Source organism: Cordyceps fumosorosea (genome assembly GCF_001636725.1).
Source record: "Cordyceps fumosorosea ARSEF 2679 chromosome Unknown scaffold_3, whole genome shotgun sequence".
Lineage (NCBI taxonomy): Eukaryota > Fungi > Ascomycota > Sordariomycetes > Hypocreales > Cordycipitaceae > Cordyceps > Cordyceps fumosorosea.
Genome location: NW_017387303.1, coordinates 863,400 through 889,339, shown reverse-complemented (window position 1 = coordinate 889,339; position 25,940 = coordinate 863,400). Strand labels below are relative to the sequence as shown.

Genomic DNA, 25,940 nt, shown 5'->3' with positions numbered 1-25,940 from the left:
GTGTATTAGTAACGACCATACCTTAGATATGTAGTTGCGCTCGGACGCGTTCAAACAGGTAGAGTCAAAACTTGTGGCTTGCAGCTGGACAACGCCACCACCACTGTAAATTGTCAGAGGATCAGATAACCATGACCGGCAATAAGCAATTGTTTTCTCGGGGGAGGCGGCATGGGCCGAAAGATGATGGGCACCCTCTCATTCCTCTGTAACTGGTACCTTATTCCACCATAAGTAGACAAAAGATATGGTGGTTTAATTTCTTTACTTAAACCCGCTGTTAGCTAGACCTCCTTTCTCCTCTGTGCTTGTGTAACAAAGAGTCCCCTTTCTTGCACAGTGCGATTTCGTTGCCATACATACCGACGTACATACTTATCCGTAACGAATACGCAACTCTACGCGTCTGCTGCTCCACCTGATGATGACGTTATTGACGGATTATCAGTGAAGATATTACAGGCGGGCTTCCTTTTATTTGCAAGTAGCACCAATACCACCGATACTTGGCTCAGCCTTGCCGAGAACTTCCCAGACCTTGACCAGTTTCAGCACTTGCACGGCGTTTTGCTGCCAAGAAAAAAGACTCCGAACTACTTCTCACGCTAATTCACTCGGCGTTTGAAGCTCGTATCCATCGACAAAAAGCTGTTTGCTCCTCGTTTCTGAGCCTTTACAGACTGTATTGCTGAGTTATAGGGATAATTTTATTATTGTTATTATTATTATTATTATTATTATTGCACCTGTCAAGGCAAAAAGGCAACCAAAATTGCCGCAACTGTCAGGGTTCAGGGTTGTTGCGAGAGGGATCAATAAGCCCAATAAATCCCCCTGTGCCGAGATGTGCCCCTCCAAGCCTAACTAGTAGCCCTCACCCCCTGATCGCTGTACATCTTTCGCCAGTGTGAAATACAAGCAGAATCTCCGTGTTTCTGTGGTTTCTCCAATGGTCGGCGAATTAAGTTCAATGCACTATGTTTCAAACCCAATCTACCCAGTATCCGTTCCTCCATTCTCGACGACGTAACTACTGGAGTCTGGTCTGCCGCAACCCCTAAAACTTAATCTGCTTATGTACGCACGTTCCTCGCTCCAGTTAGTGGCTCTTCATCGCTATTCTGCCTCTAATGGGCGCACCGTTGTTCATCTAAAGTTACCCCCTGCTGGTGGCGCTTTTTTCCTCCTTTCGTTCCTCCGCATTCCTTCATTCCTTAGTTACGAATTACCAGTAGTTCAACTTCAATCTACCAAGCTCAGAGGGCCCCTGCTCGCCAACATACCAGCAACCAACTTGAACAGGAGGCTCGACTGAAGGGACCTATCCATCACATCGTCTTGGCTTGCCCTGCCCCTTCCTGCTGCCATGGCCAACTTGGCGCAGCTCCTCAACCCCAAGGCCTTCCCTGCCCGGCTGCGCCTTCGCATCGTCGCCGTCTTCTTCGCGCTGGCCGTCTGCTACGCCGGGTTCACGCTATGGCGCGACGACGTGTGGATGTGGCAGAGGACGGCTGCGCGCACACAACTGCCCATCGCCTACGACCCGATGCACCCCATCAAGAAGCTCATGATTGACGCCCGCGACGAGCACCAGCGCGTCCTCGAGACGAAACGCTCCTACGACCTGCCCACGACCGCCGCGCGCTATCGTGAGCGTCGCGGCCGACACCCGCCGCCCGGCTTCGACAAATGGGTCGAGGCCGCCATCGCCGCCGACGCCGTCATCGTCGAGGACTACTTTGACCGTATCTACAAGGACCTCGCGCCGTTCTGGGCCCTCGACGCCGCGACCCTGGCCTCCCGCGCCGCCGCCGGCGAGTTCGTCGTCAAGGTCCGCGACGGCAACATCACCATGCAGGGCCTCAAGGAGGACCGCGTGCCCTGGCTGCAGAACTGGTCCAAGCTGGTCGGCGAGTTCGCCGAGCATTTGCCCGACGTCGACATGCCCATCAACATGATGGACGAGCCGCGTATCGTCGTCCCGCACGAGAACATCAGCGCCCTCGTCCACGCCGAGCTCCAGGCGCGCAGCATCGTGCCCGTCGCCGACGTTACCACCAGCTTCACCGGCCTAAAACACATCGACGAGTCCAACCCGGAGCCCTACGAGCCCGAGTGGTCCGGCGCTGACAACGCCTATTGGGACCTGGCCGTCAAGGCGTGCCCGCCCGGCACCCCCGCGCACGGCGTCCCCTCGGTCGGGGACTTTGCGCCGCCCGCCGCCGTCCCCGCCGACTGGCGCCCGCCGTACGCCTTCCGCGGCTACGTCCGCAACTGGACCGCCGCGCTGGACCCCTGCGCGCAGCCGCACCTGCGCCAGCTGCACGGCTCTTTCGTCGAGCCCATCAGCATCTCCACCACCGCCGAGCTCGTCCCGCTCTTCGGCGGCTGCAAGCTGTCCCTCAACAACGAGATCCTCATCCCCGGCGCCATGTACCTCACCGACGAGGAGCGCTACTCGGGCGGCGCCGGCCACGGGCCGGACTGGGAGGCGAAGCGCGACGCGCTCGTCTGGCGCGGCGTCGACTCGGGCGGCCGCGCCCACGAGCACACCTGGTACCACCTGCAGCGCCACCGCCTCGTCGAGATGCTCAACGCCACTACCGTCGCCCGCGTCGAGCGCACCGGCGAGCGCGCCCTCGCCTTCGACCTCCCCCCCCTCGACCTCTACCCCAGCCGGCGCCGCACCTCCAACACCTCCTCCGCCTCCTCGGCGCCGCTCGGCACCTGGCTCGCGCGATTCGCCGACGTCGGCTTCACCTCGCTGTGCCACCCGGACGGCTGCGACTTTCTGCGGCCCTTCCTGCGCACCGCGCCGACCGTGCCGATGAGCCGCCAGTACGAGGCCAAGTTCCTGCCCGACGTCGACGGCAACTCGTACAGCGCGCGCTTCCGCGGCTTCCTCCTCTCCACCAGCCTGCCACTCAAGGCCAGCGTCTACGCCGAGTGGCACGACGACCGCCTCGCCCCCTGGGTCCACTTCGTGCCCCTCGACAACACCCTGCAGGACCTCTACCCGGTCCTCGAGTTCTTCGCGGACGGCAAGGGCGGGCCGGGCGACGCGGCCGCGCGGCACGTCGCGGAGGAGGGCAAGCGCTGGGCGGAGAGGGTGCTCCGCAGAGAGGACATGCGTCTGTACGTCTGGCGGTTGCTGCTCGAGTGGGCGCGCGTGTGCGACGAGAAGCGCCACGCGCTCGGGTTCGTCGCCGACTTGACGGGCTGAACAGCGCAGGGCCCTTACTGGCGGCTACCACGAGCTTGGCGCGGAGGAAGAAAAGAGGAGGGAGAGAAAATGAGTGGGTGACGGCAAGGGAAGAAGGGGAGAAAATGTGAAGCCGAGGTTTCATTCGGCAGAGGGGGAGGAAAGGATCGCATATGCGGCGTTTTGATGTGTTTTGTACTAGTTATGCATAGTTGTTTAGAGATATCCCTGCACGCGCACGATGGAAGCGCGATGCAGATGCTGTATTATTATCAAGGTTGGAATATTTGGGAGGATGGTTTTGGAAAATATTTTTGTCCTACTTAGCGATTCTTGGAAATTCAAAATTAATCTCATCCTACACCATTCAACTGCTAAGATCTAGGAGGATTGTGCATTGTTCCATATGCGCCTCTTACCACTTGCTCGTTTCCAAAGTTACGGATAATTTCAATGTGTATATATGCATTATGTCTGATACTTTGTCTGCTCCCAACCCCTTGCCGCTCGTGAAATATCATTCCCCTCATGCAAAATTTTATCCATGGTTTGAAAGCCATTGCCGCTTTGTATTATACCGACGTAGATCACCTTCATATTGTTGCTTCATCATTGAGATGGCATCGCTTTAAAGCTGTAGATCTGACAGAAGTGGTTTGGTTGGCCCGCCCTTAAGATGCGCCGCCGACCCCTTGTACAGGCTCTGCCAGATAAAGGCCTCACTGAGGAGCAGTTCAATGTCCTTTTCCGTCCAGTTCTTAGTGGGAAGGCTCTGGAGGAACATCATAATCTCCTGGAAGTCCATCTTCACGAGCTTGTCGGACCACTTGACCAAAAGTGCAGCACACACATAGAGATGGAACTCGGAGAAGCCCTGTTCTTCCGCCTAGCGATACTTGTTAGCCAAACAACACGAGGTTTAAGGCGTGATGGCCCTGTAAGAAAGAGCAGTAACGTACTAAATATGTGTCCCACATGCGAATCGTGTTTTTCACACTGATCTCTCGCATCAGAAGGCAGTTCATCCATCTGAAACTAAATTGAATGAACTCAACGCCTTCCTTTTCGAGGTGTTTCGACAACGTCGAATCTATTCTGGCAGTGAGGTCGCGCAGCGCTGTCACTTGGCGCTGGATACCTGGTTGTGCGACAATATAGTGATCCTGGATACCATCCAGGAGCTTCGCCAGGCACCAATACGAGTCTGCCTCCACGGCGTCCAGTACCGGCCGCGGCAGTTGTCCGGGGTCCATACCAGAATTGACATCGGGGTCGGCAATGTAAAGACCAAGGAAGGTCTGCCAGAACGGCGTTACCAAGTCATTGATGCCCTGGACGTATCCGCTTGCAGGATGTCGCACGGCCCAGACGTATAATATTCGCTCTAAAGAACGCTGCGTCGCTTCATAGCTGTACAGCTCGATATGGGGGTTGGTACGGGGCACATCGATGCTGATTTGGTGCCATATGGCCTCATCCAAACCACGCGATTTCCCCGTTGTGGTGTTTGACCCAACTCTCTCAAAAGCCTGCTTCACTCCGTCCAGGTACTCCTTTCGCTTCCGTTCAAGTGTTGCGACTCGACGCTCGCTATTTGTCGGCAGGTAGCTAAGCAAGAGCTGCCACGTCATAGCGCGTACTTCTTCAGGGACTCCTGACCAAGCTAACGCCCTCAAATCCGGTAGCGATAGCGAAGTTGCCTGGAGCTGTCGTTTGAACTTGTTTATTCGAGTGATGCGAGAGTTGATCATATCGGCCTCTTTTGCCGTAGCGTTGCTAGGTACAGAGGGGTAATTTATTAGGTGTAATGCGTTGGCAGGGTCTGATGCTGTTGGTTAGTGTCAAGAATCTGGAAGCAGGATGGAGCACGAACCTTTGAGAATGTCTTTATATTGTGGTCGGAGAATCTTTCCTTCACTCTTACGTGGCATAGGATAAGAAGAGACAGGCCGTTCAACAGCAATGTCTGCACTGTCAGACGGATGTCTTCCATAGCTTCCAAACGAATTGCTGAAGCTCGTCGGCGGTAGTGTACTGCTGCTTTGTTGGGCCGCCATTTTCCGACTTCTTCGCTTCATATTGGAGAGACTGGGCAATCCAAAGTCATCGCCGTCATCATCGTCGTATCCCATTTCATCTTCTTCGGTGTTCCAGTCGTCGTTTGTGTTGGAGAGGAAGTTGATGTAGCTCTTGAACGGTGGCGATTTGCGGCCAGCATTGTTCCTCTGGGAAGGGGAGGCATCTGCAGGGCGCGACTTGGACGCCGATGTCGACGGAGGTGTTTTGGGTCGTGACGACGGGCTCGAGGCATTCCTGTATTGGCTGTTAACGATTGGCGACGTGGGACAGGCGATCTTGCTCCAGGGTTGTAGAGCACGTACAGAGCATCAAGTTTCAGCATGTCGGCGTGGGAATACGCCGCTCCTATGACAGCATTGGGATCGCGGGTGGCTGGGGCCGTGACACTTCGTCTAGAGGTATTCCGTTCGAGCTGTGGTCGCCAGAATGGCGAGGATGAGCTATCAGCAGGTCAGCCGAGCAGTTCAAGAAACAGGCAATGAGCGGGGCGGTAGAGCATACTCTGATCGCTCTGCGTGAATGACAGCGCTTCGGTTAGCAACTATTCAATCGCTACGATATGTCTATAGCAGACTCGGGACAATCGATAGCTTTGATGGCAGACGTACCGACTTGGACCATCTCCTGCGACAGCGGGGTTGTCAGCGGCGTGAAGAAACGAGCTTCTGGGCGCGGGGAATGGGCAAAGAACGGTGACCTACTGAATTCGCGGGCTTCTTGCCGCTTCCTGAAGATGACCACATATTTCAAGAATGCGATTCCAGGTGACTCGGCCGGCGCCTCATCCTGTGAATCAGTCGACAGCTGAAGTGAGGGACCGTGCTCGCTGAAGTGTATGGTGAGGGTACTGATGCAGAGTGCCAGGTCATTCCGTTGAGGTTGGCGCAGCGAGTGTCGCAGTGGCGCTCTAGCGGCCCGGCCGCTGCAGGGCCGCTCTTTCAGGGCCGCTCCAGCTGCTGAATATGGTGCTGCACCAAGGCTGCTGCTGCCCGCCACAGAGTCGCCTGCCAAGCTGATGGCCGTACCACAAATGCAGCTTAGTCATCCACGCCCCACCATGAACAGCCCGCCTTTGTAGTTTGTCGCTTCCTCTCCTCTCCAAAGGCCTCCCAGTTTTCACTCTTCATTGATCCTTCACAATAAGACTATCTGCCATCGAGATTGAAACCTGATTTAGCTGCATCTTTCCGATAGGCAATACAGCGCTGAAATTCTAACCTGGTCGCCTTGATTCGGTGCTGGATTCACGCGATTATACGCAAGCTCCGGTATCATTCCTCAACAGTAACATGGCTGAAGCAGAGAACTTTGAGGAGGATCTCTTTGCGGACCTGTATGTCGATTTTGAGGTGTCGCTATTTGCGATATTGAATCCGGCTACCTCACAATAACTAATTCTATTTCACTGCAGCTATGAGGACGGTGACGGCCCCAAGGGCGCATCTGGCCCTCAACCCCCCAAACCCGCAGAACCTGCTGCCCCCAGCGTACCAGCAGCGCAGCCTGTCGCGGCCGAATCAGCTGATTATCATGCAAGCAACGCCATGGACGAAGGCGGCGATGACGATGACGATGTCGACTTCAACCTAGGCGGTAGTACTGCGCCTGCGTCAAACAGCTATGCTCCTCCCGAGCCGCAAGGGGAACCTGAACCGTCGGCGCCTCCTCTTGGTACAGTGCACAAGGCCAGCGCCAAAGATGATGGGTAAGTTTTCCACTTCCGGTGTAAACCCTAACGTTCAATGTTTCGTTTGTGTGAAAGCGCCCCGCTCTTCCCTTCCCCTTCCCCAAGCCGTGGTCGTCGGTCGCAAAGCGTGGTGGTCCGGGTTGCTTCTTATACCATTCATCTTCAAATCTTGGTTGGCATGCCATGATGTGGTCTAAGAGGGCAGTGCATTCGAATTGGGCTTTGTTGCACTATGTTGAGCTTGGTATAGCCAACCTATACATACAGATGGTTGCCCTGAGCAGCACTGCATTCGCGCCCGACTGTGAACAGAATCAAGGCCGCTATGCTTCGAAGCGAAGCCTGTACTTCGTGGAAGATGCAAAGACTGCCTTTCCGGCCATTTCGGCATAGACAGCATAGGACACTCGTGTCTTTCATAGCTCTCAGACACATACATCTGATAGAGTCCGAGGAGAATAGCCTGCAGCTCACAAGAGACTGTAACCAGACTACGGCGAGTAGCGCTCCAAATTCATATGAGCCTAGAAAAAGACAGACAAGCAGACAGTCAACGATAGCAGAAGACGAAAAAGCAGTTCAGAACCAGTCAAGAAAAGAAAAGGATTTTTCGACAATATCTGATCTGCGGCCTTTTTGCTTCACTTTGTTTGATGGTCGTGTTACGAGCTATCTAGCTCTCATGTCCCCTACTCGTCTATATCGTCCTCGCCGGTCAAAGTCAGCACATACAAACATATCGACCTTCCGTTGCAGACCTGCGGATGAAACAGGCCGCAACGAACCACGATGCCTTGCATAAGCACCCCTCCAAACCGCGACGCCAAGATTGCTGTCTGAGATGCTACTCTCCAGTATCATCTCGCGCGATGCATCACTTTGCCTTGGATTATACATGCCAGACACCAGCACTTGAATACCCACTTCCACACAGCACATTTACGTGCCCACACCTCGGGCTTTTGACTTACGGCTTCCATGGATTGTTTTACATTGCGAATACATCACCAGTCAGCGTTATCATCACAAAATGCTGTATGCTAACCTCTGTAATGTAGCAAAATGTTCATCGGCGGGCTGAACTGGGAAACAACAGACCGTAAGTCATGATGTCTTTTCACAAGCAAACGCAAGTCGCCGCTAATCAGCATGGTTCAGAATCGCTGCGAGATTATTTCAGTCAGTTCGGCGAAGTCGTCGAATGCACCGTTATGCGTGACAGCAATTCAGGAAGATCCAGAGGATTTGGCTTTCTGACATTCAAGGATGCCAAGACTGTCAACTCTGTTATGATTAAGGAGCACTTCCTTGACGGTAAAATTGTGAGCATGACTGCAACCTACAAAATCACGTTAATGTCTAATGAGTGGTATAGATCGACCCCAAGCGTGCCATTCCTCGCGATGAGCAAGAGAAAACGAGCAAAATCTTTGTCGGTGGTGTCAGCCAAGACACCACTGACCCGGAATTCAGAGAATTCTTCGCCCAGTTCGGCCGTGTCATCGATGCCACGCTGATGATGGACAAAGACACCGGAAGGCCCCGAGGGTTCGGGTTCGTCACATTTGAAAGCGAAGCTGGCGTCGATGCTTGCATCAATATCCCTCTGGAGATTCACGGCAAACCCATCGAAGTTAAGCGCGCGCAGCCCCGCGGCAATTTGCGTGAAGAAGAAGAGGCGGCTAAGCGCGGAAAATTCAAGAAGGGAGATGATCAAGGGCAGGGCATGCAGCACACTGGTAACAGCGGCATGACACCCCAAGTGATGGCGCAGTACTTCTCGCGTATGCAGCAGTACTTTGCTATGATGCAGTCGCAGATGGCCATGAACCGCGGCATGAACATGAACCCCGCCATGTGGCAGAACATGATGCAGATGCAACAAATGCAGCAGATGATGGGCCGTGGTGGTGGTGGACAGGGCGGCTCCAACATGATGGCCAACATGAACCCGCAGATGATGCAGCAGATGCAGCAGCAAATGATGCAGCAGCAGCAGCAGATGCAGCAGCAGCAACAGCAGCCCGGCGGTGCTAGTCCCAACAGCCAGGGCAATGGAAGCGGCGGTTCCCAAAGCGGGTTCGAAGGAAGCAATTTCGACCAATTCCAGCAGCAGCCTCCGCAGGGCCCTGCAGGTGCTCGTCGCGGTGGCCGCGGCGGTTTTGGCGGCCAAGGAGGCTACAGCGGCATGGGCGGCGGCCAGCAGCACGGCGGCAACGCGACCTCTTGGGAGGGGATGTATGATGAACCACAACCCGGTGGCTACGGCCGTGGCGGACACGATGCCCCTCCGGCCAACGCCCCCACGGGCCCGAAGAACCCGGGTCGTGGCGGAGGCGGCGGCAACTATCGCGGCGGTGGCCGTGGAGGCAACAGAGGTTTCCACCCGTACGCGAGGTAATGGGGCTGGATTTCAGTCCGCTTTTTATTTTCTACTGTCTTTTTTTTCTTCTTTGTCTTTTCGGAGTGGGCGGTTTGTGCTTGCTATTATTATTATACTATCTCTTTTCTATTTTATCTATAATAGCTGCAGCTTCTGGGTTAACTGGGGCTGCCGGACAATGTCAATCACGGCGGTGGCACTCTGCGATGAAAATTCTGTCTAATTCTTTAATTTTGTGAAATATACTCTGCAGTTACGCGATGCGGCACCAAAAAAAATCTAAAAATGTAGCATCGTGGTTCTATAAAGTAGTGATATTGTACATTGCCCGGCGGCATACGGCTTCTGCACCGGCCCAGCATAGCACTGCTGCCTACGCAGGGAACAGAGCCGAGACGAAGGCATACGCGATCCCGGCGCGGACCAAGAATTCCGCAACGGCCATAATCTCCAAGCTACCCAGGAAGAATCGGTCCGCCAGGAACTCGCGAGTCACTGCGGACCGATACTCGCTCTTGAGCGCGTCGCCGCCGTGCTCGAGCACGTATGCGTCCATGGGGGAGATGCGAAAGCCGCGAATGTCCACCGGCTTTCGCGACGAGGGGGCGCCCGCCTCCGCTGACGTTTTGGGCCGACGGATCGGCTCAGGCGTGCGGCGGAGGGTCTGGATCAGCTTGAACGCGACGTACTCGCCGATGCCCGACGAGTGCAGCGGCGACGGCGGCAGGCCCGCCTTGAGAAAGATGCGCGGTAGCACATCGGGCCGGTCGACGGCCACGGTGCAGCTCTCGGCCAGCTCGTTGAAGAGACCCTCGAGGTCGTGCGCGTAGTGGACGAAGCGAGCGTAGAAGACGGGCGTCAGCACGCGGATCTCGGCGTCGCAGGCGGACGACGACGCTGTCGATGCCGTCTTTGACGCGAAGACCAAGTCTTCGGTGGCGGTAGTGGCGGTCGAGATGCCGCTGGGGACGTAGCGGACGCGGATAGCCTCGGGTGACGACTCGACGCGGTGGCGCAGGTAGTTGCGGAAGACGGTCTCGAGACGGTGCTCCGTGGCGGTGGCGTGTCGGCCGAGGCTCGCCGGGAGCGGCTCGGGGCGGTACCAGACGTGCAGGCGGCGGCGGAAGAAGAGCACGGCGGCCTCCTTGACGATACGGGGGAAGGTTGCGAAGCCGATCCAGAACCAGCGGCACAAGAAGAGAACTTTGCGCAGCCCGGTCATGCCGGCCACGTCGATGGCGTCGTGCTGGTTGACAAGGCGCGCGACGAGCTTGGGGTGCCCCTTGGAGGACGTCAAGTTGATGGTGACGTCCAGGCCGCGAAAGGTAGCCATGCCGGGGCCGAGGGGGTCCTTGGCGAGCACGGAGTACGCACCCTTGCGGGAGTTGAACGGCGACACGTGAAAGTCCTTTTTGAACGATGCGGAGATTCTGGCAGCAGGTGCTTCGTCGGTCGCCGATGTGGGAGGGTCCTGCGACTGGATGCGCTTCGCCTCCTGGTCAAAGTCGCGGAAGACGAGGTATGGCCGTCGCTCGTCAAACGTGTTGTTCACCTCAAGAATCATGGCGGACAGGACCTTGTCAGGCGAGTAGAGGTACCAAAACGACACCGGGTTGAAGCTGTATTCAAGGAACCTGGGGGCCGTGACCAAGAATGCGTGCGGGTAGTCGCGGGGGTCTACCCCCTGGCTCGCGAGGAACTCGTCGAGCTTGCCGCGCAGGCCGACCCGGCCCGGTCCCCCTCGGGCCAGGTAGTCGGCAGCGTGGACCGCGTAGGGCGGCGACGTCAGCAACCGCGCCCACCACCTACGGGCCGAAGCGGGCGGCGGGTCGACGGCGAGAATGCCGTTAACGTTGGCGGCGCGCAGGCCAATGGGAGCCCCGATGGTCAGGTAAGAGTAAGCAAATGCGTGCTTCTGGGGGAAGAAGCGGGTGTGGGTGGTGCGGCTGGGGATGAAGACGCTGCCGGCAGAGTCTGTCCACTGTGCCGCTGAGTTGTCAGCAGAAAAGAGGTGGGGAGCCGCGATAGTCGCGAGACGCAGCACGACGACACCACACACTGCCAGCAGGGCGGAACCAAGGATTAAATATACATGGCGGGTGAGCAGCGGCCAGAATGTTTCGGTCGAGGTCAGACACGCGACGGCGGCGATAATGGCGACGTCGCTCTGGCTTCCAAAGATCGAGTAGTACAAGGCACAGCCCGCGACAACGGGTAGATATCCGGCCTGTCCGTTTTGGAAGAGCTGGTCAGCGTAGTCGGCGAGGCGAACAACGGCCAGCGACAGCGGTGAGTCGTCGATACTGTCCATTGAGGGCTCGGCTTGCGCAGCGCCGTCACTTGGCTAGAGGGTTGGCTTCAGGAGTTTCTTCCTGTGCTGTCCATCAAGGCATTGAGCGTGATATCATGGCGTTGTGTGATTCTTAAAGAAGAATGAGGTGAACCGGCACACTGAGGACCGCAAGAAAGGCTGCAAACACGCATGTCGTCTCAGGCCGCGCAGGAGTCGAGGCTGGGGCCATACCGTCATAGCGGGTGTTTGGCGTCTGTCTTCGCCCAGATTAGGTCAGCCTGTAACTACTAAAGTTAGTGCGCTCAAGCCAACTCAAATCAGTCTGCCAAAAATATAATAGCGTGCGTGATAGCGTATGGAATGTGCTAGATTTCGAGCGAGCCGCTGGAACAAACGGCCCAAACCGACAGAGGCAAAAAAACAAAGCACCCACCACCCGGTGGCGCTGCTCGTCTTACCGCCGCCGGTTGACTCAAAGGCCAACTTGACTTGCGGTTTTCCCCACCGATCCCATCAACCCTTTGGGATTATATATTACGAAAGGACCAGTGACTCGTCCCCATCTTTATCTCGTCCAGCTTCCCATTCACACCTGCATCTTTTTCAGTAACAAAAAACCCTCTCTTCACCGCGCGCTCAACGCCCACTCGATTCCCTCGACCGATACCGCCCCCCCCCACCAAATCACTTTCAACCCCGCCAACAACACCACACCCATCACAATGTCTGAGGACTGGGATACTCAAACCAAGATCGGCAGCCGCGTCCGTGGCCCCGGTGCTGGCCCTCGCGAGACGGTCGTCCGCGGCAAGTCCGCCCTCAACGCCGCGCAGCGATCCGGCGCCGCCATCAGCACTGAGAAGAAGTACTCTTCCGCCAACTCGGTATGTCCGAAATCTGCCTCATCGCCCCCAGCGAGGCGAGAGACAGCAGAAACCCCCCGCCACCCATCCCGCGCGTGACCTCCATTGCTACACTCTGGACAAACGCCTATTGCCGATAGTTTGTCTGGCCGCAGGAGTCTGCGTAATCGACAGACCGACGCTTCCCTTCCCGTCAATCCGTGCCCTTCTGCCCTCCAGCATTCTCAACTAACTCGTTTTCCCTCAGACCGGCTCCGGCGAAGGCCAGCGCCTCACCAAGGTCGACCGCTCCGACGACATCGTCAAGCCCAACACCATCGGCAAGACCGTCGGCGACGTCATCTCCCAGGCCCGCCAGAAGATGGAGCCCAAGATGACCCAGAAGGACCTCGCCACCAAGTGCAACACCACCCAGACCATCGTCGCCGACTTTGAGCGCGGCACCGCCGCCCCCGACCAAAAGGTCCTTGCCAACATGGAGCGCATCCTCAACGTCAAGCTGCGCGGCAGCGACATTGGCGCTCCCAAGTTTGCTAAGAAGAAATAGGCGACACGTCTGACATGGGGAGATGATGTTTCTATATGGGAATGCACGGGCAATGTAAGCGACTGAAATTGAACAAAAAACAAACAAGGGACAAGAAAGGGACGCAAAAGTTGGGGATATCCAAAGTGATGGACTGACTGTGCGCCCTGAGCCATCAGAAATGCTTGGGAGTTCAAAATCAAATCCGGTTCAATAGAGAGGAACTTATAGATATTTTTACTAGCATGTTAGCAAAACGGAGAAATAGTTATGGCTCGTTTATACCCCAATGGACTATGCCTGCTCGCGGATGCCCGCTTGCTCAGATGTCGCTCACCTTACAGTGAATGGACTCATCCGCACGAGATGGCATGGAAAGCTTCTTTCTTTTCGCCGCACATCCCATCACTCCCTTTCTCTCTCTCAGTACCAGAGAAAGAGAAACCCACTCACGAAATGGAGCTTGACCCCGAAGTGTCTGGCGACCGCGCCCCAAGCTCCGTGACCAGCTCCCCCAACAGCATCGTCGACCGCAAGCGCGAACTCAAGGCCATCCCCGGCAGCTTCTCCTACAACCTCGGCCGTCGCAGTGGCGCCACCGTCGGCCTCGCCTCCGGCTCCAGCCACCACAGCCCGAACCGCAGCGTCCGTTCCATCGTCGCCTGGATCGAGTCCTCCTCAGCCGGCCACGTCAGCCAGCGGTCCTCCGGGCTGTCCACCAGCGACGACGGCTCCGCCACCACGATCCGGTCGACCGCCTCGTCCTACAAGCTACACGGCGGTCTTCTCGCGGCTCAATCGTCCCCGCCGCCGCCGCCGCCGCCACCGCGCCCGCACGACCTGGGCGTCGACAACGACTGCCCCACGTTCCTCGACTATCAGCGGTACTTTGCGCGAGGGAGCAGCTTGACGCGGTGTCTGGATGAGCAGCCGCCGGTGTCCGGTGCGGAAATGGACAAGGAGCGGCGCGAAGCGGCGTTGCGCCACCACGAGCAAGAACGGCGGGGAAGTAGAAGGGGAAGGCTGTTTACGGGAGGCGAGCGTGAGAAGAGATCGCCTGCTGAAGTCGCGGCGCTTTGGAATAGCGTCAGGCAACAGCTTTGGATACCGGATGAGGAGCTCGAAAGCGATACATCGGATTCTAGCTTTGCTCTTGCCGATGAAGGTTCTGTTCCAATGATTTAGCCTACACCGGAAGGACCTCACTTGCAGGACAAGATGCCATTTGTGTTGCTTCTTATATATTATGACAGTTAATAGAGTAGTTGGCGGGCGGCACATGTAGCCAGACCATTCTCTACCTAATACGCTGTGCGTCGTCAAGACGGTCGTCCTTCTTTCCCCCGTTTTATAAATCATCGCTTTCCGTTTATTCTATTTATGCTGCAACCTTGGCAGAGTATTTAGACGCCGCCGCATCAAACGCGGCGCTCTTTTCTTCCAAGTCCACGAGCAGTTGGTGGTTGGGCGCAACCTTTTTCAAGTTGCTATACGGGGCACAGTTAGCCAAGTCCATACACGCATCCGGCCCGCAAGAGTGCAAAGGTATATAGCTTACGCTGTCAGTTCGTCCGTGTCGGCGCCAGACACGGCCTTGAGCACCAGGAGGTTGGCGATCGCGTCGGTCGACTCGGGGGCCTTCTTGATGACCTGGTCCAGCGCGGCCTGGGCCTCTTCGGTGCGGCCCAGATGCAGCTCGCAAACGGCCTGCGATACGAGGCTGCTAATCGACGATGTAGCGGGTGCTTGAGCGAGCTCCTCGAAGACGTAAAACGCTTGCTGGTATTTCTCACCGCCCTGAGCTTCGGGGTTAGCGGCTTGCTTTACATTTGTCGTCCCGGGGCTTGGATTCCGCTTCTTACCACCCGCAGGCCGACCCAAGACTCGGCAAGGTTGACAAGTAGACTATCTTGGGCCCATCGTCTGGCGGCTGTGACTTCCTTGATGGCAAGGTCCGTTCGGTTCTGCTGGAGGTGGATCTGGGCGATCAGGGCGACGGCGTCAACTGTGCAAGCTCTGTTAACAATCGGGCCAGGTGCGAATATTCGTGGATAGGGGGGTCTCGCTGCTTACGGCTTCCTTGGTGTTGTGATAGCAGAGCCAGCGCATCCTCCGACTTGCCCGCCGCCTGCAGGACGGTGCCGCCAATGACCTGCACGGCGACGTTGTCGGCGTGCGAGGCGGCGAGCTTCTCGACCGTGGCGACGGCCGCATCCGTCTTGCCGAGCGCCTGCTGGGCCAGGGCGCCTGCAGCCTGGAGCTCGGGCTCCGATGCGCCCTTGACGTCGGCGAGGACCTCTTGCGCCTGGCCGAGCGCGATGCGGGAGCGCAGGGCCAGGAGGCGGACTGGCAGCTTGTTCTCGGGCGAAAAGGACGATGTGTCAAAGTCGACGACCTCCTGGTACTGGCCCTGGTGGAAGTGGTTGTGGATGTTGATCAGTTCGCCTTCGGCAGAGTAGGGATCCATGGTTGCGGCTGTGTGTATGATGTTGGAGAAGCTATCAGCATGTCGTTGGCATCTCGATACGTGGGGTCTCCCGCCAGAGGACAACCACGCAAATCGCAGGAGCTTGCTGGCCAAAGGCTCCACGTGATTGTAACTGCTACCCTGAATTTGATGACGGAACTTGAGAACACGCAGCAGGGCTTCAATTGCGCCTTTATCTGGCCTTTTCGAGTTTTTTAATTCCATGCTTGCCTCCTATCAATTCTGGGAAATTTGGTCCTTTTGTAGCAATTGCTCATCTTAAGCATTGTAGTTCGATGATTCGGACGCTACACCTGTCTCCAACGCTGGAAACAACCAGACTCCTTTGAATCCCTGAACAACAGCAGACGCAACATCATACGAGAATCAAATAAACTCTTTGTCGCATATCGAATTGATGTACATAAAGTTTACGATTACTATTTATTTTCGGATTCGTGAGCCAACCAGTCAGCCATGCTGTTCGAGCAGCTCTTGACGTGGGAGCGAGGAGAATTCGTGCTCTGACCGACTTTCTGCACGAGATCACGTTAATATCGTTTTACTCTCATTGCCTCAACGACAATTGTTAATCCAACGCCTCCAAACACAGCACTACATGTTAACGGCATCGCCAGATTCAACAGGCTCGGAGAAAGGCCCGCCCCACTACCGTCTCATGCGCCACAATAGATCACGTGCGACAGCGGGGCATAGTCTTTGGCGAGAAGACTGCGGCGCACGTTTGCCGCACTAGCCACACGCTTAATCAGGCATGGCGTCGACCCTAGTTTCCCACAAACCGAGAAATCACCAAAACCTCTTAATTTCGCCCCGTCCTTGGGAACTTTGCATCACCAAACAACGGTAACGACATCCACACAGCGTCGTCAAGATGGTACGTGCCTACGACCCTCGATAGCGCTCGTGGTATGCGATGCAGAGCTTGACGACACATAATGATCTACCGACTGGACGGCCCGCGCACGCACAAGTACACGTTTTTCCTCTCGAATGCCGACGACGACGACGACGCCAATCAAGACAGATGGACTTGTGACAACTTCATATCGCTGTGCGCTAACCTGGACGACCAATTAATCGATCTTCTCGCTATTCACCAGCCGAAAAAAACCCAGAAATATGTCTGAATTGACCGAGGCAATACGCATCGAAGAAACGCCCGAGGAAACACGACGTCTCGTGCGAGCCGGACAACGACCGATCGACATCTGAACCGTCAAACTCTGCATCCTATACCCGAGATGCGCGCGACCGCTCCGCCTACCCACGCTCCACGAAATACTGACTCGATTTGGACACAGGTCAACATTCCCAAGACTCGCAACACGTACTGCAAGGGCAAGGAGTGCCGCAAGCACACCCAGCACAAGGTCACCCAGTACAAGGCCGGCAAGGCCTCGCTTTTCGCCCAGGGAAAGCGTCGTTATGACCGCAAGCAGTCCGGTTACGGTGGTCAGACCAAGCCCGTCTTCCACAAGAAGGCCAAGACCACCAAGAAGGTTGTCTTGAGACTGGAGTGCGTCAAGTGCAAGACCAAGTGCCAGCTGGCCCTGAAGCGCTGCAAGCACTTTGAGCTGGGGTACGTCTTCTTTCCTTTAATGCATGGCAGGAATGATGTGCTAACCGGGATGTTTTGTACAGTGGTGACAAGAAGACCAAGGGTGCTGCTCTTGTTTTCTAAATGTCGAGACCGAAACGAAAAACTTTATACTGGGGTTTCTCACGCTTTGTTCGTGCTTTCCTTGACTTGCATTTGGGCATATGGAACAATCTGGCGAAGGGGAGGGTTCATGTCCTCGATTGAGGGATGGTTCATAGGGAACGCATTATAAAACAAAAAGGAATGAAATTCTCTATGTCATTAAAATAGCAGCTTCACGCGGAGTGAATCTACAAATTCAAAAAAATCACCAAAAGCCACATCAAAAGTGCACCACGGATGGATCAAGTTGTGATATGTGGCTCTTCTATTGTCCCCGGCTCTATAGTCTACTCTGCTTACCAGGATGTGCTATCTATATGTTTCTAGGTGCTTTCCGAGGGGCTGGCTGGCCGCCGCTAGAAGCCTTCCCCGACCTGAATGGTCCTTCCACCGCCATACCACAGCGTCCCGCTGCGCGCGTCCAGCCCGCGCTCCTGCCCGACGATCCACTCTCCCGTGAAATCGGCACCCGGCTTGTCCCAGACCTCCTCCTCGAGCCAGCGGTTCACCGCGTCGACGGCCTCGACCCAGCGGCGGCGCTTCGCAGGCGTGTCGTGGTCGGCGGCGCCGAGGTAGCGGCCGAGCGTGATGTGCGCGCTGGGGACTTGGTACCTCGAGGCGACCTCGACGCCCGCGGCGCGCACCTTGTCGAAGACGTCCCGGCGGAGGTGGTGGTAGGTGTAGCCGTCGCCGACGTCCTCGGCGGGCGGGAGGTCGTCGATGCCGGACGGCGCCGGCGAGAGCGGCGGCTCGCCGGAGGCGGGCAGGAAGGAGAGGGCAAAGGCGGACAGGTCGTAGGAGAGGAAGGGCTTGACGAGGCGGGCGCGGTGGCGGTGCGTGTGGGACACGATGGAGGGCAGCGCGGGCCGGAGGACGGCGGTGAGGGCGGCGATCTCGGCGGGCGTCTTGGAGAAGGCGACCTCGAGGGTCGTCAGGTGCATCCTGTGCAGCGGCATGAGCCAGATGTCTGATCAGAGGAAGAGGCCGGTTAGTCGTCGTCACTCGTCCGCTAGCAATTTCGGGTTTTGGGGCCGGTTGAAAATACCAGGGGCTGTATGCTGGAGCATCTGCTGCACCTTGGCGGCGAGCAGGAGGACGTGCTCGGGCGGCCGGGCCCAGAAGACGAGGCAGTTGCGCTCGTCGCGGAAGCCGGGCTGCACCGACGGGTCGTTCAGGCGCAGCAGGTACTGGTCGATGACGAGTTCCTTGAAGTCCGCGGTGAGGAACTTTTCCCGTTGTTGGGCGTTGCGCTTTACACGATGAGTCTCGTAGAGGGCCTGAATCTCGGTCTGGTAGAATTGTAAGGACTATGCTAGCCTTGGCGAGTGCGGGCTGAAGACTTCCTTAGGAAGAAAGTCTATACTGATATGTGGTGATGTAAAATGAGAGCACGTACATGGTTGTCGTTGCAGGCCTTGATAAAGACCTCGTACGGGTTCTCGCCGGGCTGGATGACGATGCCGGACAAGTCTTCCAGCTTGTTGCGCGCGTCCACGGAGACCAGGTCAGGGGCCATGATGGCTTTTTAGAACTATGAAAAGTATGAGATTTGAGTGAAATTTGTCGAGTCAACTCTCGTGAGAACTCTGTACAGAAGTCGAACGAGAAGAGGGTTCCAATGTCGTGGCGGAGTTCCAAGGAGTAGTTACGGCAGGGAGATAGATGACTAATCGGTTACGAGGCTATCGTGAATTGGCCAAGAATGGAATCCAAGTGATTGTAGCGTGTTTTTATTTATAGTAATTTTACTTTAATAAGTGACTCTATGTACGTGAATAATGCTTTTGAGGGGTAACCCGGGTTGGTCAGTATGCAAATGCTGCATTGCTCGGATGTTGCCGAGACACACATGCATACATATATATACAGCCGACATCGTCATTTGCTAAAAAAGGTACCATTTTCTTTACAGCTTCTCCATCGTCGGTAAATTTGAAACCGGAATCTGCACCCTGAGCTGGGGCTCCGGCCGCCCCTCGGCCTCAAACTCGAGCAGCTGGCAGTCCTCGTCAGCCACGCCGCTCGCAAACTGCGACACCACAAAGTCCAGCGTCGTGCCCGGCGCGCCGAGCACCACCATTGGCGCGTGCCACGTCCCCGCCCCGTACGTCACCGCCTGCGCGCGCGTGCCCACGAACGCGCGGAGCTCCTTCAAGTTCGGCAGGCCGCGGCCGGGCGTGGCCCCGGGCGGCGCCGCGACGGCCATCTCCTCGGTGCCGTCCCCCACGGCCGGGGGCAGGCTCGGCGCGACGATGACGAGGTACAGCGAGGCCGAGGAGGCGAGCGGGGAAAAGGTCTGGGCGGTGAAGGGGTGGCGCTCGAGGTGGCGGACGACAAACTCGGCCGTTTGCCTGGTCCTGCTGCTGTGGAGAGGCCGGGCGGCGCACACGAACAGGCTGGTGACGGGCTCGCCGGGGTGGCGGCTGGGCGCGGGCGAGGAGGCGTAGAGGTTGGCGACGCGGCTGACGCGGCGGTACTGGATGGCGAAGCCCTGGTTGGCGGAGACGGCGTTGGCGGGAAGCGGCGCGGAGGCGGCGCGTCGGGAGGAGGCGGTGGCGGAGGGGAGAACGTCGGGCCGCGGGTTGCAGACGACGTCGCCGAAGGGCGCGAAGGCGGCTGGGGTGAGGGGCTCGGCGGTGACGCGGACGTCGAGGTGGCCGACTTGGATCTTGCGTGCGGCCATGAGTGTGTGTGTTGCTGTGATGGTGGTGAGAAGGAGGAAGAAGTGGGAGAGGGGATGAATTTGTAGATGGGATGATGGAGAGAGATTATGGGGTGGCTGGTCTGCAGCTGCAGGTTCCGATGAATTATCTTGTGCAAGGTAGAATGTGAAAAAAAAAAAAAAAACGAAAGAGAAGAAAAGTACAGGAAAGTGCGCAATGAGTGATACGAGACTGGATTGATTTGTTGAGCTGCGGCGGCGCGTGGATGAGATGCTGCACACTGCTGTAGTGCAACCACCGGAGAGCTCCGAGCGCTGACGGCCTAGGCGAGGCTGCCCCCTCCGGTTCCGGGGGCGGCCGGGTTCAGGTACCCGGCGGACGGCGGCGCGAGTCGGCGCAGACGGGCGGCTGTACTACGCAGAGCAGACGCACGAAGTAAATGAGATTTCGGCGAGATGAAAAATATCCCTCGGGCGTGTTGTCGCCGCTCCTCGGGTCTGGCGTGAGTTGGGCAGGCAGTCTAGGCTCGCCCGCCGCTCCGGTATCGCGATGGCGTCACTGCAACGCAATCGAGGCTCTTCCTACAATTTTCCTCCTCGCTGGGTTGTTCAGTTTTTCCTGATGACTAGTATTGTCTGCTTAATATGATGTATATTAAGCCCCCATCCCCATGCACACCCAGCCAAGAACATGCCCACCACCCAGAAGAGACGCCCGCTCATCCTAGGATGAGTAAATCTGACATTCGACAGGCTCTTGATTCGCGAGGCCCGAGCGAGCAACTGCAGGACCGTTGTTGCATCGCCCTGCAGCCTGCCTGTAGTGGCGCTGCTACTAACTAACTTGAATAGTGGCGGATTCGGTATTCCGACGCCACGCCCGAGGAATGGCATTTCCGTCCGTTTGCACGGGCATTTTCACCAAGGACGTGACAAGATATGAAAATTTTCTGATAGACGTCATGTCCTTTTTGTTATAGAATCTAGATGGTTTATCCGTGCATAATTCCATAACCCTCTAAAATGCACTCGTAACCTTCGATGCCCAAGAATTCAGACTCTACGAATTGCCTCCACCATCCATCCATCTGCCGGCCCCGGCACCGATGCTGGTAAACCTGCCTAGTTCATGTCTCCAAAATTCGCAACGACAAAGCTAAATCTTTCCTCCTTCCTCAACATGCATAACACACTTTTTGTTTTCTGTAAAGATCACCACCGTATAATGCGGTACGCGAAGTCATCTTCGCCATGAGAAACAGCTCTGACCGCCGCCAAACGCCACGACCCTCGCTCGACGACCCGGATGGCGTGCTCCCGCCCGTCCTCACCGGCGGTGGCGATGCTGCTGCTGCCTCCGAGCCGGCAGCCTCCAAGGAGGATGCCAGCAACAAGCCCGTCGGGTGGAAGGACTTGCCGCAGAAGCGGCAGCTGGCCATCCTGACGCTGTCGCGGCTGAGCGAGCCTCTGGTGCAGACCTCGTTGCAGGTAAGCAGATGCGCGCGCTACTGACCGTTGGTTGACTTCAACGGCCAGGACTACCAACAACGCTCAAGATGACTCCCAGGCATATGCACTAACCCTCACAAAACCAACAGGCCTACATGTACTACCAGCTCAAGTGGTTCGACCCCTCCCTCCCCGCCTCCACCATCGCCACCCAGGCCGGCATCATGCACGCCAGCTTCATGGCCGCCCAGTTCATCACCGCCCTGCTCTGGGGCCGCGTCGCCGACTCCCCGCGCGCCGGCCGCAAGACCGTCCTCCTCATCGGCCTCGTCGGCACCAGCCTGTCCTGCCTCGGCTTCGGCTTCTCCACCACCTTCTGGCAGGCCCTGCTCTTCCGGACCCTCGGCGGCGCCACCAACGGCAACATTGGCGTGATGCGGACCATGTGCGTGCCCCCGTATTGTGATTGAGAAGAAGAACCAAGCTCACCCGAACGTGCCTTGCAGGATCAGCGAAATCGTCCGGGAGAAAAAGTTTCAGCCCCGCGCCTTCATGCTCCTCCCAATGACCTTCAACGTCGGCGTCATCATCGGCCCCATCCTCGGCGGCCTCCTGTCCGACCCTGCCGGCAGCTACCCGGCGCTGTTCGGCCGCGTGCGCCTGCTCCGCGACTACCCCTACGCGCTACCCAATGTCGTCAGCGCCGCATTCCTGGCGGCGGCGGCGGCGGCCGTCTGGCTAGGCATCCACGAGACCCTCGACGCCCTGCGCGACGACCCGCCCGACCTTGGCCTGCGGCTCGGCGCCCGCCTCGTCGCGCTCACCCGACGGTGCTGCGGCAGCCGGAAAGGCGGCGACGCTGATGAGCGTGGCGAGTACGCCGCGCTCGCCACCCACGACGTCGAGCTCGCCGGCGCCGGCGCCTCTGACACCGAGGCCGGTCGGTCATCCACCGCCTCCTCCGTACGCGGCGGCGCGAAAGCACCACACCGTCGTCGCAGGGGGGCGCGCTACACCCAGCGCCTCCCCTTTCACCAAATCTTCACCCGCAACGTCGCCCTCACCTTCTTCGCCCAGTTCTTCCTGACCTTTCACATCGGCACCTTCAACGCGCTGTGGTTCGTCTTCCTCTCCACCCCCGTCTACGACCCCTCCTCCTCCCCACCCCCACCACCGCGACACCTCCCGTTCCGCTTCACCGGCGGCCTCGGGATGCCGCCGCAGCGCGTCGGCGCCGCCATGGCGATCCTCGGCGTCATCGGCATCCTGATGCAGCTGTTCCTGTACCCGAACCTGTCCGCGCGCCTCGGCACCGTGCGCTCCTGGCGGCTGTCGCTGCTGTGCTTCCCGCTCGCCTACTTCGTCGTGCCATACCTGTCGGTGGTGCCGAGCACCGCGGAGGCGCCGGCGGCCAAGGCTGGGCTGGCCGTGTGGCTGGCCATCTGCGGCGTGCTGCTGCTGCAGGTGGTCGGGAGAACGTTTGCGCTGCCGAGCATGGCGATACTGATCAATAACGGGTCGCCGCACCCGAGCGTGCTGGGAACGGTTCACGGGCTGGGACAGAGCGTGAGTAGCGCGGCCCGGACCATCGGCCCGGTAATCGGTGGTCCCGTGTACGGCTTCGGCCTGAACAGGGGTTATGTTGGCCTGGTGTGGTGGGCGCTCAGCGGTGTCTCGGTCGGCGCGTGCCTGGCGAGCTTGCTGGTCAAGGAGGGGGATGGCCACGAGATCTGGCTAGACGGTGACGAAGAAGATGATTAAATGATATAGACATGAGATGCTGCAATAATTGACCACATAGATGACTTGCATTACCAAGAAATTTCGGGTCTAGAAAAATATTGGGATAAATATCGCCCGCGGGCGAATATGAGCACTGCAAATACCTGACTTAATATGAAAGGAACTGCTTGAAGAAACTGCTGCATAGAAAGAAACTGCTGCATATGGTTGAAATGAAGAAACGAGACCCAAGAAATGACAGCACGTTGACATGTGTTCTGCCAGTCCCATCAGCACCAGAACGCCCAACTTTCAATAAAAAGAAACCAAAAAATATGTTACACCTAAAAAAAAACAGTTTCGTTTATGAAAACGGCTTGTTTGTCCTGGTACCCAGTTCGTGGCCCTCTTCTTCAGAAGACAGGCGGCCGCTGCCGCTCTTCCACGGCGACGGCGAGCCGGGGGCTTTCTTGACGCTGGGATTGGGAAGAGGATCGTGATCGTGATCGCCGCGTGTGGTAGTGCCAGGCTCATTGTCTGTCCATCGGTCGTCGCCGTAGGACGCGGCCTGGGCGGCACCGAAAGCGGCGGCGATGCGGCGCTTCTTGGCGGCGCGGACCTGGCGAATGCTAAAGAACAGGGCGGCGAGGCAGAGCACCATGACGGTGATGCAAAGGCCGAGAGCAGCGGAGTAGTTCATGGCAAAGAAGTAACCACTGATGTGCTGGTCAGAAACGTAGGTGACTTGAAAAGGCAGGGAACCAAGACTTACTATAGCATGTTGAAGACGGCGAGGAGGAGAACGCCGTTGCCGAGCCAAACGTGAATTCTGCCGTATTTTGTCGGAGCGCGCGTCTGTCGATACTCGAGGTGGTGCATGACGCCGAGGGTGAACTGGCCGAGCAGGAAAGCGATGACGAGGAAGCCGACGATTTGATGCGCCGAGTTGAAGCTCTTGGACTGCAGGGTAGTGATTTTGGGTTAGCAACCGTTCCTTTGCGTAAGCTTTCTTGTTTGACGGCGTCTTGACTACGTACGCGATTGTAATGGAAGCTGGTAGCGATGCCCATGCCGAAGCCGGCGAGGACGATGATGAGGGCGACGGCCTGGTTGACCCCGTGCCAGCTCGCCCACCGACCGACGCGCAGCAGGACGATGCCGAGCGGGAAGAGCACGAGGACGGCCAGGGTCATGAGCGCGGCGTGCATGGCCGAGTTGACGTCAAAGAGCCCCGTGGCGTGCTCGACCTGGGTGATGCCGTCGTCGACCGACTTGTCGGTGAGCACGGGTGCGTCGGCGGCGCCCTTGGTACGGGCCATGTCGATGCTGAAGACGCCGTGGGACTCGTGGAAGCGCAGCGGCGCGCGCTGGTCGTCGGAGCGCATCTTCTGGCGGGGGCCCAGCGCCCAGATGGACTTTTGGCTGTTGGAGTTGAGATCGAGGTAGCCCTTGCCCGAGTCGGCGCCGGGCCAGTTCTGGCACTCGACGCAGCGGAACGAGAGCGTGGCGTAGCCGTCCTGGACGCGCGTGCCGGGGAGGTACGCCCAGCGCATGGTGTCGTAGAAGCGCGGCTCGTAGTGGCCGTAGGCGAGGCGCGGGGAGAAGGTGACGTTGTCGCCCTTGTCGTTGAGGTACATGACGAAGTAGAGCGCGCCGGCCATGTCGTGGCTGCCGAGGCCGATGGCGCCCCAGGAGCGCGTCGTCCGGAGGCGCATGGTGACGAAGTAGTCGTTGACATCCTCGTCACCGATTGTGAAGGCGAAGCCGAGATCTTTGTCTGGGGAGATGAAGGTGGACTGGCCGGTCGGGTTGTCTGCGTTGTCGGCGGTGGCGAAGGAGGGTACGAGGGCTGGTGAGAGCAGTTTTGTTAGCTTTTCGAGGGTAGATTGGTATCGGCTGGAGGAGTGCGCTTTGTGGCCCTGTGATTGGGGAAATGTCGCCTGGGAGGGGTGATGATTCTAGTCCAGGGGGAGGAGGGGATCGCGATTACCAGCAACGGCGGCGGCGCAGCGCCAAAACAAAGATGAACGCATGGCTGCGGATATGGATTAAATCATGAGCGAGCGGGCGATTGATTTGATAAATAGCAGGTTTTTATATAGATATAAAAGAGAGGCAAAGAGGGCTTAAAAAAGAATGGAAGATGGCGTAGGCAAGGAGACAAGGAGGAAATTGTGGTTGTGGAATCGAGGAGGGGAGCGCGCGCAGGGGTGGCGCAGAGCGTAGAGAGAGCACAGTGTGGCTTTGGTATGTGAGGCGCGGTAGGAGGTGATTTAGTCTCCGATCTACTGCTTTTATTAACTGGTTGTAGTTTAGTAGTTACTCGTATTAGCAGATCTTGGCTGGTCTTTCTTTTTCGTGTCTTTTCAATTCTAGTCTGGCCTTGACATGGGATGATGCTGTGAGAGGACACTTGCGTTCCCCAATTTGTCACTAATTATAAAAATTTTGACCCCGTCACCCGCGTTTCATCCCATCATTCTTGTTTGATATTACCTTGACGTTTCCTGTTCTTATTCATGCATTCATCATTCATCCTGTACCTGAGCAGTGCATTGTTCCTGTGGAGCCATCTGTGCCATCCAACTGACATCCAGGGGATCCTTCTGTGGAGCTCGCATTGCAATTCAGCCCCTTTTTAGTGGCTATCCTTCGCGTGGCTGCCTTTTTGGTGGCTTGTCTTTTGAGTGGCTTGTCTTTTGAGTGGCTTGCCCTTTGAGTGGCTTGATCCTCTCGCCTCCCCCTTCTGCAAGCTGCCAGCAAATATACAGCTTCATCTCACAGCTTTCCCTTGACCACAGCTTTCTCGCGATTGCATGCCTGCTTCACAGCCCAGTTCATCATGTCATCGAGGAACCGCGCAATCTCGTCTGGCGTGTTG

General features: G+C 57.2%; 12 protein-coding genes across 12 annotated transcripts; 6 read left to right on the top strand and 6 right to left on the bottom strand.

The window, feature by feature from the left end:
- Nucleotides 1-1,366: 1,366 nt before the first annotated feature.
- Nucleotides 1,367-3,223, top strand: ISF_01973 (Lipopolysaccharide-modifying protein; the record flags this gene model as incomplete). The annotated part of the gene is made up of 1 exon (XM_018845580.1): nucleotides 1,367-3,223. The coding sequence occupies one exon, from the start codon at nucleotides 1,367-1,369 to the stop codon at nucleotides 3,221-3,223; it is 1,857 nt and encodes a 618-aa protein (XP_018707303.1).
- A 607-nt stretch (nucleotides 3,224-3,830) lies between these two features.
- ISF_01972 (Rab-GAP/TBC domain protein) lies at nucleotides 3,831-6,150 on the bottom strand (the record flags this gene model as incomplete). The annotated part of the gene is made up of 7 exons (XM_018845579.1): nucleotides 3,831-4,088; nucleotides 4,162-5,024; nucleotides 5,076-5,515; nucleotides 5,584-5,721; nucleotides 5,783-5,792; nucleotides 5,890-6,067; nucleotides 6,130-6,150. 7 exons carry the CDS (start codon nucleotides 6,148-6,150, stop codon nucleotides 3,831-3,833), a joined length of 1,908 nt encoding a protein of 635 aa, XP_018707302.1.
- Nucleotides 6,151-6,570: 420 nt separating this feature from the next.
- ISF_01971 (RNA recognition protein, RNP-1) lies at nucleotides 6,571-9,369 on the top strand (the record flags this gene model as incomplete). Its single annotated transcript, XM_018845578.1, has 5 exons — nucleotides 6,571-6,614; nucleotides 6,693-6,986; nucleotides 8,027-8,067; nucleotides 8,127-8,290; nucleotides 8,344-9,369. The coding sequence occupies 5 exons, from the start codon at nucleotides 6,571-6,573 to the stop codon at nucleotides 9,367-9,369; spliced, it is 1,569 nt and encodes a 522-aa protein (XP_018707301.1).
- Nucleotides 9,370-9,724: 355 nt separating this feature from the next.
- On the bottom strand, nucleotides 9,725-11,662 carry ISF_01970 (hypothetical protein; the record flags this gene model as incomplete). The annotated part of the gene is made up of 1 exon (XM_018845577.1): nucleotides 9,725-11,662. One exon carries the CDS (start codon nucleotides 11,660-11,662, stop codon nucleotides 9,725-9,727), a length of 1,938 nt encoding a protein of 645 aa, XP_018707300.1.
- Nucleotides 11,663-12,366: 704 nt separating this feature from the next.
- On the top strand, nucleotides 12,367-13,054 carry ISF_01969 (Multiprotein bridging factor 1; the record flags this gene model as incomplete). Its single annotated transcript, XM_018845576.1, has 2 exons — nucleotides 12,367-12,528; nucleotides 12,755-13,054. The coding sequence occupies 2 exons, from the start codon at nucleotides 12,367-12,369 to the stop codon at nucleotides 13,052-13,054; spliced, it is 462 nt and encodes a 153-aa protein (XP_018707299.1).
- Nucleotides 13,055-13,489: 435 nt separating this feature from the next.
- On the top strand, nucleotides 13,490-14,218 carry ISF_01968 (hypothetical protein; the record flags this gene model as incomplete). The annotated part of the gene is made up of 1 exon (XM_018845575.1): nucleotides 13,490-14,218. The coding sequence occupies one exon, from the start codon at nucleotides 13,490-13,492 to the stop codon at nucleotides 14,216-14,218; it is 729 nt and encodes a 242-aa protein (XP_018707298.1).
- A 193-nt stretch (nucleotides 14,219-14,411) lies between these two features.
- Nucleotides 14,412-15,500, bottom strand: ISF_01967 (Coatomer, epsilon subunit; the record flags this gene model as incomplete). The annotated part of the gene is made up of 4 exons (XM_018845574.1): nucleotides 14,412-14,520; nucleotides 14,592-14,830; nucleotides 14,896-15,038; nucleotides 15,107-15,500. 4 exons carry the CDS (start codon nucleotides 15,498-15,500, stop codon nucleotides 14,412-14,414), a joined length of 885 nt encoding a protein of 294 aa, XP_018707297.1.
- Nucleotides 15,501-16,765: 1,265 nt separating this feature from the next.
- On the top strand, nucleotides 16,766-17,205 carry ISF_01966 (Ribosomal protein L44e; the record flags this gene model as incomplete). Its single annotated transcript, XM_018845573.1, has 2 exons — nucleotides 16,766-17,103; nucleotides 17,166-17,205. 2 exons carry the CDS (start codon nucleotides 16,766-16,768, stop codon nucleotides 17,203-17,205), a joined length of 378 nt encoding a protein of 125 aa, XP_018707296.1.
- Nucleotides 17,206-17,582: 377 nt separating this feature from the next.
- On the bottom strand, nucleotides 17,583-18,742 carry ISF_01965 (Ureidoglycolate hydrolase; the record flags this gene model as incomplete). The annotated part of the gene is made up of 3 exons (XM_018845572.1): nucleotides 17,583-18,193; nucleotides 18,272-18,515; nucleotides 18,623-18,742. The coding sequence occupies 3 exons, from the start codon at nucleotides 18,740-18,742 to the stop codon at nucleotides 17,583-17,585; spliced, it is 975 nt and encodes a 324-aa protein (XP_018707295.1).
- A 390-nt stretch (nucleotides 18,743-19,132) lies between these two features.
- ISF_01964 (Ureidoglycolate hydrolase) lies at nucleotides 19,133-19,909 on the bottom strand (the record flags this gene model as incomplete). The annotated part of the gene is made up of 1 exon (XM_018845571.1): nucleotides 19,133-19,909. The coding sequence occupies one exon, from the start codon at nucleotides 19,907-19,909 to the stop codon at nucleotides 19,133-19,135; it is 777 nt and encodes a 258-aa protein (XP_018707294.1).
- A 1,230-nt stretch (nucleotides 19,910-21,139) lies between these two features.
- On the top strand, nucleotides 21,140-23,098 carry ISF_01963 (Major facilitator superfamily transporter; the record flags this gene model as incomplete). The annotated part of the gene is made up of 3 exons (XM_018845570.1): nucleotides 21,140-21,376; nucleotides 21,487-21,782; nucleotides 21,844-23,098. The coding sequence occupies 3 exons, from the start codon at nucleotides 21,140-21,142 to the stop codon at nucleotides 23,096-23,098; spliced, it is 1,788 nt and encodes a 595-aa protein (XP_018707293.1).
- A 325-nt stretch (nucleotides 23,099-23,423) lies between these two features.
- Nucleotides 23,424-25,092, bottom strand: ISF_01962 (cellobiose dehydrogenase; the record flags this gene model as incomplete). The annotated part of the gene is made up of 4 exons (XM_018845569.1): nucleotides 23,424-23,775; nucleotides 23,832-24,019; nucleotides 24,097-24,908; nucleotides 25,050-25,092. 4 exons carry the CDS (start codon nucleotides 25,090-25,092, stop codon nucleotides 23,424-23,426), a joined length of 1,395 nt encoding a protein of 464 aa, XP_018707292.1.
- Nucleotides 25,093-25,940: the final 848 nt, after the last annotated feature.